The following is an 8348-nucleotide window of genomic DNA, read 5'->3' on the forward strand; positions in this document are numbered from 1 at the left end:
AGAGAAACATGAAGACAGTCATGAAGAGCTTACTGATCCTGAGCCTGGCCACTGTAGTCTACTGTATGCCACTGTCAACCATCACCAAGCAGGATGAGAGCTTTGCAATGGTATATCTTTATACTATATGAGGAACCCATAGGATTTTTTGGGGTTTTGTTCAGTTCCGGGTCCTCAGTCCAAAAAACGTTTGAGAGTCCCTGCAATAATGACAAGATGAGCTATTGAAATGCTAGTACTGATCAGTGTATGTTTCATGTACAAAATCTAAAATCTAGGCCATTTTTAGGACTATCTAAAGAAGTTCTACAACCTCACTGAGGAGACGGGCCCGACGGTCAGACGAGGCCTCAGTCCCATCACCAAGAAGCTGAGAGAGATGCAGAAGTTTTTCGGACTCAAAGTCACTGGTCACCTTGACGCCGAAACAATGTCCATGATGAAGAAACCTCGCTGCGGTGTTCCGGATGAAAAAGTCGCCAGATTCTCCACCTTTGGGAATAACCTCGTATGGCCAAAAAACACCCTGACGTACAGGTGAGCGTCTCTTTCAAGGGGAAAAGATCTTTCATAGAATGTGCATTTACTGACTATTTTCGCTTGGAACAGAATTGAAAACTACACTCCAGATATGACCGCGGCAGAAGTCGATGACTCCATTGAAAAAGCCCTAAACGTGTGGGCCAAAGTCACTCCCCTGCGGTTCACCCGGATCTACAGCGGCACTGCAGACATCATGATCTCCTTTGGCAGCGGATGTAAGTATTTGATCAAATGGCAGTAGCAGAGTTAATAAAACTAGATGATCACGACGATCATCCTCATGCCGACAGACCACCTTGACTTTTACCCCTTTGACGGACCTGGTGGCACACTGGCCCACGCTTTCGCCCCGTCATCCGGCATCGGAGGAGACGCACATTTCGACGAGGATGAGACTTTCACCTACCGCTCAAACTCTGGTTAGTTCCCTCATGATGCCACAGCTGAACACTCACACTCACACTGTAACACAAATTAACAAAACAAATCTTTGTCTCCCAGGCTATGTGCTGTTTCTGGTGGCTGCCCATGAGTTCGGTCACTCTTTGGGCCTGTCCCATTCGAAAGTACCTGGCGCACTCATGGCCCCCATCTACTCCTTCAGCAACCCTGACACCTTTGTTCTACCTCAGGACGATGTCAACGGCATTCAGTCCCTCTATGGTGAGCACAAATTTGTACTGAACACTTTTTTTTGGGTATCATTCACACTTATGTATCTTTTTCTTAAAGGCCCAAACCCTGATAAACCTGGCCCAGGACCTAACCCCACGGCTCCCACTACTCCTGACGCATGTGACTCCAATCTGGTCTTGAATGCTGTTGCCAGCCTCAGAGGAGAAATTATCTTCTTTAAAGAAAAGTACCATTTTTGTTTTTACTTTATGTATTTGTCATTTTATTATTCTATATATGATTTAATTTGAGACTTTAGGTGAATAAAAACTGTAGCAGACCTTGTTTGTCTAACTCTGGATTAAAATTCTCAGATGAAATGAATCAAAGAGGCTTGTTAGGCCCGAGCGGCCTGGCGTTGCAAGACTCTATTGTAATCGCAACGCAGGCAGTGCGCGAAGCGCATGTACCAAGGTGCGCGGAGCGCACGAAAACAGCACGAAGCGCTGTCCCCATGTCAAACATAAACTCACCGTGTAAAACAGTGACTGACCCTTTATACTTATTATTGCAAGAAAATGAATGGGGGTATATGGTCAACTGTCATACGGAGGTGGATGACGAGTGCGAATCGCTCGTCATCCACCTCCGAGCCCCACCGCTGTGTGCGGGTTGTTGTTGTTGTTTTTGCAGAAAATATTATTTTCCTTCCTTCCTTCCTTCCTTCCTTAATGTGACCCCCTGAACATTGTCTAAAACTCACCAAACTTTGCCCAAAATTCAGGTTTGGTGAAAAATTTATTTAAATGTGTGTTTCATATTGGGGAAATAAAACCTACAAAAATTAAAATACATTGCGCCAATGTTCTCCATTATTCACATGGAGAGGCTAAAAATGTTGTTTTGATGTGGCACATCAGGGCAATAAAATGCAGTGTGGTCACGCTGGAGCCCTCGGTAGGCTTATGGCGCGGCAATAGAGGCGCTAAAGGAGGCACGATGCCGCTTGCGGCTTTAATTGATTGACTGCGGAATTCTTCCGCAGTCAATTATTGGTTTTCATGTTCTTTATTATTATTCCTCTTCCATCTTTTTCCCGATTTTCTAGAGCTTTCAGCACCTTCATGCTTTGTGCAATTTATGCAAGTTATGCATCAAAACGTTCCGCACGTTGAGGAGAAGGGTGCTATTACTTTTGGGACTTCTGCAATTTACGTTTTTTCCGCAATTGGCCAAAATGTCGGAGATTTTTCCCATTGACTTATAATGGGGCTGCAGCAAATCCATGCTTTTCTGCACTTTTTTCTGCATTTTCTGCATTTTCTGCACTTTGTGCATGTTCAGCTTCAGCAACTTGTGGGTTTTGAGAAAAAATTGGCCTTCTGCAGATTTCCAGTTTTTTTATACGAGAGTTTGAAATTTTTGCATTGGTGTGTATGGGGGAATCCAGCCAATGGGGAGACTCCGCCTTTCAGCCATTTGTGCAGCTTCTGCCAATCAAACACTTGCAACAGTTCGACCAGTTTATGGAATATAAAAGTTTATGCAATATTAATAATTTATGCAAAGTAACCACTTTATGGGATTTAACCAGTTAATGCGTTTTAAAGCGTTTATGCAACTGACGAGTTTATGCCATTTAGGATTTATAAATTTTAAAGAGTTTATGCAATTTACATAATTTATGCAAATTAACCCATTCATGCATTTTACCACTTTATGCAGTTTATGCAACATGACATTTTATGCATTTTACCAGTTTATGCAAATTAGATTATGCTAATCAAGCAATTTATGCAATTTGAACAGTTTATACAATTTCTGCATTCGCTTCCCGCAATTCCGCAGTCAATCGCAATGGCGCAGCCATTGCATTTCTAGTTTTCATCTGTTACCTTAAGTATGAATAAATATGAACTACTGACAAAAACTAATTCACATGATCACAAAGTATTTGGTTTTGCAAATCCTTCTATAAAGTTATTTTAAGCTTGACTCTCAAGTGCTATGAGAGGATTAAGCTGAGAAACACTGATACAGAGCATAACATTTATATTAAATCTACTCTCTAACATAGCCTTGGTATTACACTCATATAACAGTCTTAAATTAACCATATCTTTATGTCTGTCACATACTGTATGTTCTTCATATAAAAAGTTAATACTATTTTACTTTCTTGTGTGCCTTAGCTTCTTCTGGCGCAGCTACCCTCAGAGCTACGCGACGCAGCAGTCTCTCATCACCAACTTCTGGCCTGACGCTCCTGACACTGTGGACGCAGCCTATGAGAGCCAGGAGACGGACCGGGTTCTTCTCTTTAAAGGTGAGTCCGCCTTTGCGGAACCTCAAAGACAAAACTTGCACTACTATGTTGCTCTTTACTCAACAACCTTTTCAACTATTTCACAGGTCGCCAGGTGTGGGCGTTCAACACTTATGATCTTGTAGCAGGTTACCCAAAATCCATTTCCAGCTTTGGTCTTCCCAAGACGGTGAAGAAAATCGACGCTGCTTTGTTTGATGTGGACACTCGCAAGGCGCTGTTCTTTGTAGACGATATGTATTACAGGTATGTAGTGTGCTTTGTGTAAGTTTGGTTTATTGTGAGATAACAAATATTAACAGTCATGGGTTTATTTTCACAGTTATAATGAGATCACTAAGAAGATGGATGAGGGATATCCTAAATATGTGCATGAGAAGTTCTCCGGTCTGAGGAGCAAAGTCACTGCAGCCTTCCAGCACAGAGGTGAGTCCATCACAAACAGAGTCTGTCAGTGACTGAATAAACTACATTTGTGTTTTGACGATGATAGAATTTAAATTGTTGTGTTCTGCAATGGCCTTGAGGCAATTGGTGACGGCTCTTATCACTCTGTCATAGCACAATGCCAGTCTCAAAGTCCTAGATTTGCTGAATATATCGTCTTCCCTGTGTTGTCCAATAAAGCCTGCCCGCCCCAGAAAAAAGACCATAGCGACACTGATACAAGAACAAAAACGTGCTATAATTGGATTAATTTGACAACATAGTATTAATTAAAAGCATTATTAATAGTTGTAGTTGCTTAGGTAAAAAAGTCATATTATTTGAGCAATAACAAAGGTGCAGACGTGCATCTCCTCATAATGAATGTGCAGTTTCGATGATGGACTAACATAAGTGTGTTTTTGCGCAGGTTTCACGTACATCTACAGTGGTCCGTTCATGTTTGAGTACAGTCTGAGGAGTGGACACCTGTTCCATATGCTCAACAACAAGTACTTCCTGCCCTGCAGCAACTACTAGAGCCGTCCTGAGTGCCACATGAAGTAAAAACAGCATGAATGTCTTTGCACTGATACGGTTAAATACTGTAATGCACCTTTCTGTTCAAGCACCTTAATTGTGTCTTATTTATGTGTTTTTTACTGCTATTTAAATCTAAGTTAATATGTGTTCTTTGAAGTCAGTCTGGAACTTGTTACATAAATCTCATCAAAATAAATTTATAAAAAAAATTCAAGTGGTTGACATCTTTTCATTACATTGATTATTATGAAGACATGCATACATACTAAGCCTAATGTAATCTATCTTCTGTAGAGCTGCGTTTAGATTAGAAAAAAAAGTACAAGCAGAGAAGAGACAGTATAATTTACCACTGACTGGCAGTACTCACCGGACGAAAAGCAACAAAAAACAAAACAAACAAAAAATCTGATTATCAGCACATTTACAATGCTTTACTATTATTTACTAAATTATCCTTTATTATTTTAATGAAAACAAGCAAACATTAAAGCTCTGACCACATACCGTACTTGTCATGGTCAATACGCCCACATGCAAAGATAGGAGCTCGTCTACTATATTTGCAATACAAAGGCCTCCTGAGGGCTGTTTCATAAAACTCGCTCAGTAAAGCCAGGCTTAGGCTCCAAATCCTGACTTAAGTTGGGCACAACAATTCAAGCTGCGATTACTGGGTTTCACCAAAAGGACACTGAGCTTGGCTAATCTCACTAATTCAAGACATGAGGTTCAACTAATTAGCACTTGCCGCGTACATAAGCAGACCACACTAACAATTGCAGAGTTCATTGAGAAATCATGGCAAAGCGTAAACGCACTGCATCCTTCACAGACCGCCAACTTTGTTTCTCTACGTTAGCTCTTTAGGTGGAGCGCAGGACTCCCATCCATGAGTCTGGCAGATCGATCCCTTTCTTGTCATTACCGACTGTGTGTCCAGGGACATGTCGTATTTAGTCGGCTGCCGGCCTTGGTGGCCAGTACACAATATTGTTTGTGACTCAGCCATTTTGGAATGTTCACTATAATGTGACACTCTTTAGTGTGTCATGACTCTTTTTTGGTATTTGTTTAGGCCTAATTTTGTTAGTGTTCAGTTTTGTGAACTTTGATTTTGTTTAGTTTGAGTAAGTTTGTTTTGGTTAACCTTCGCAATTATTGTAAATAGCCTATATACATAATATGTATATGAGGGGCTCAGAGAAGAGCTGGAGAAGAGCTGCCTGTGGTCGTTGGGGCACTCGGGGCAGTGACCCCCAAACTGGAGGAGTGGCTACAGCAGATTCCAGGAAATACATCAGACATCATGTATATCACATATAATGACATTATTAATTAGTTTTCTTCAATTCGAAGTAGCTTCTTCATCGCTCTTGTAATCAGAAAATTGTGACAACTGGACCCATGAGAGCCATCATTAATCAAGACTCTCGCGAAGAGGAGGAAACAAGACTGTATCATCAATTAGCAAGTTTTGTCACGCTCTAATACAGAAGCAAAAGGGTGTTATGATCCTTTAGCATTAAAGTCTGTAAGTAGTGTGCGATGTAAGGTTCAGTCAACATCTAGCCTACTACACAAAATTGTTTCAAAAGAAAATGAACATAACACCATAGAAATTGGTGTTAAGACTGTGACCCTAATCCTGTCTTTTGTTTGTTTGGTTTGTGTAGTTTTCATAGCTGTTGTGACTTTATGGATTTTTGATCATGACTTTGAGACTTAAATCTTATTACATAGTTTAGTGTTATATAGTTAATGTTGGTGTTTTGCTTTTCAGGTACTCAGTATTGGAAACTAACTCAGTTACAGCTGGAAGAAGGTTTTCCCAAAAACATCACAGACTTGGGTTTTCCTTCCCGAGTAAAATCTGTGGATGCGGCTCTTCACTTCCGCTTTGAGCGCTACAGTGTGTTCTTCACTGGACATGAGTGTTGGGGGTACACACCAGAACTGCAATAGGCATATGCAATCAAACACGTCTCTTCTGCTTTAACTTGAAATACTGCACAATTGTGTGGTTACAGAGCCATATACAGTAAACAAGTAATTTCCTCTTTGTAACAACATACACACTGATGATGCTTAAACCACTAACAGTGACTTTGCTGATCTTTTCATAACACTTAATACAGACTCCAGTTTATACTGTTGAGGTTGAAGATTTCCTGTCATGTTGTTTTTCCAGATATGATGAACTATGAGAGGTACTGGACAACAGACCACACCTGACCAATTTGTTACACAAGAAAGATGTCCTCTATTAGGCAACGACTCAGACCCAAATTGTAGCTTTCCATAAAGCAAAATACTGAGCCACTTTACTTAGTGGAAAATAACATCTTTGTTGGATGCGTGAAAAGATGTGTGGCACTTTACTTGAATAAAGTGGATTTTAATGATTCATAATGACAAATTATTTGGATTTCTGACATGGTTATTCCAGGAAAATGTGTATTTATGCATCAGATTATTCTTTTAAGTGCACACTGCGCGGTGAAACAGGCTTTTATCTCAGATGACGTGAATGAGCATGTCTGTGTTTGCAGCCGTGGCGCCGCTCCAAATGTCTTTACTGCACATTACATTACATTACACTACTACTACTACCACTAATGTGCTGGAGCACATTCTGAGCTCATGCCCAACAGCGCTCGGCCATGGTCGTTACACCTGGCGTCACAAACAGGCGCTGAAATCTATCGCAGACACCATCAGCAAAGGCGGCCAAGGGAGTAACACAACCCACTCAATCGCATTTGTTAGGGCAGGAGAACAGGGAGGAAGGCACCAGCGGGGATCCTGGTATCAGCCAAGGACTGTAACACATCATCAGCACAACTCTGAGGCCAGATATCCAAGAATATCATCATCCTGGAGCTGATCATGCCATGGGAGGACCGCTTGGGAGAAGCTCATGAAAGAAAGATGACCAAATATGAACAACTGGTCACAGAGCTCAGGGCTGGAAAGCGAGATGCATGAGTGGCATAATGAGTGGGGGAAGTGGCTATTGACCCACCAGTCAATTAATAAAAATCCTGATACAACGAAGGTTCGTTAAAATTGACAGGACAAAGGCAAGTTAAAGGAATAGGCCACCGTTTTTATATATAATAAAAGGACAAGGAAGTTCAGTTCATAGGTTCACATTCATAAACAGCCCAACATCGGTCTGTAGTATCATCATTATAGGAACATGTTGTCATGGGAGTAGTAGTTTTCACAGCAGTAACAAAAAGGTACAATCAAAAGGGGGAGTGGGCACGCCATCAGGACCCAGGTGAATGTTGATTGCGTTGCGCTCTCTGGACGAGCCATTCCGGGACCCCGAGCATCCGACACAGCGACTCAGAAGCCTCCGGACCAGCGCTAACGAGCAGCAACTCAGCTGCCGGCTTGACATTCCAACACGACTTGTACAACTTGTAAAAAACTCGTCCGTTGCATGGCTATTTACTTCTATGAGCTAGCCCGAACGCTAGAAGCTGCGCACGTGGACCAGGTCGTCGAGGCACAAGCCGCCCGAAATGAACTTCCTTCGCAGGGTGGCTGGGCGCACCCTTCGAGATCGGGTGAGGAACTCAGTTACCCGGGAGGAGCTCGGAGTAGAGTCGCTGCTCCTTCACGTCGAAAGGAGCCAGCTGAGGTGGCTAGGGCATCTGTTCTGACTTAATATGGGTTTCAGATGCAGAAATAGATTAACCTAAATCAATTCTTCCCCAATCATGATGCTGTCAGACTTCAGCAGTATTGTATGACAAAAGGGCCCACCACTTCCTCTTTAAAAGGAGCATTTACTCAGTTTGTGACGGTGGAGTTGCTCAACACACCCTGGCACCTGGGCTATAAAACGGCAAGTCCCCGAGCACAAACACAAATCTCAATCAAG

General features: G+C 42.0%; 1 protein-coding gene across 1 annotated transcript; it reads left to right on the forward strand.

Annotated features, from left to right (window-relative positions):
• Nucleotides 1-4450, forward strand: LOC306970665 (collagenase 3-like; the record flags this gene model as incomplete). The annotated part of the gene is made up of 10 exons (XM_079566694.1): nt 1-110; nt 290-537; nt 610-758; nt 834-962; nt 1045-1206; nt 1276-1405; nt 3351-3484; nt 3571-3730; nt 3807-3910; nt 4341-4450. Exons 1-10 carry the CDS (start codon nt 9-11, stop codon nt 4448-4450), a joined length of 1428 nt encoding a protein of 475 aa, XP_079422820.1. The 5' UTR covers nt 1-8.
• Nucleotides 4451-8348: the final 3898 nt, after the last annotated feature.

The sequence above is a fragment of the Gobius niger genome (genome assembly GCF_951799975.1).
Source record: "Gobius niger genome assembly, chromosome: 11".
Lineage (NCBI taxonomy): Eukaryota > Metazoa > Chordata > Actinopteri > Gobiiformes > Gobiidae > Gobius > Gobius niger.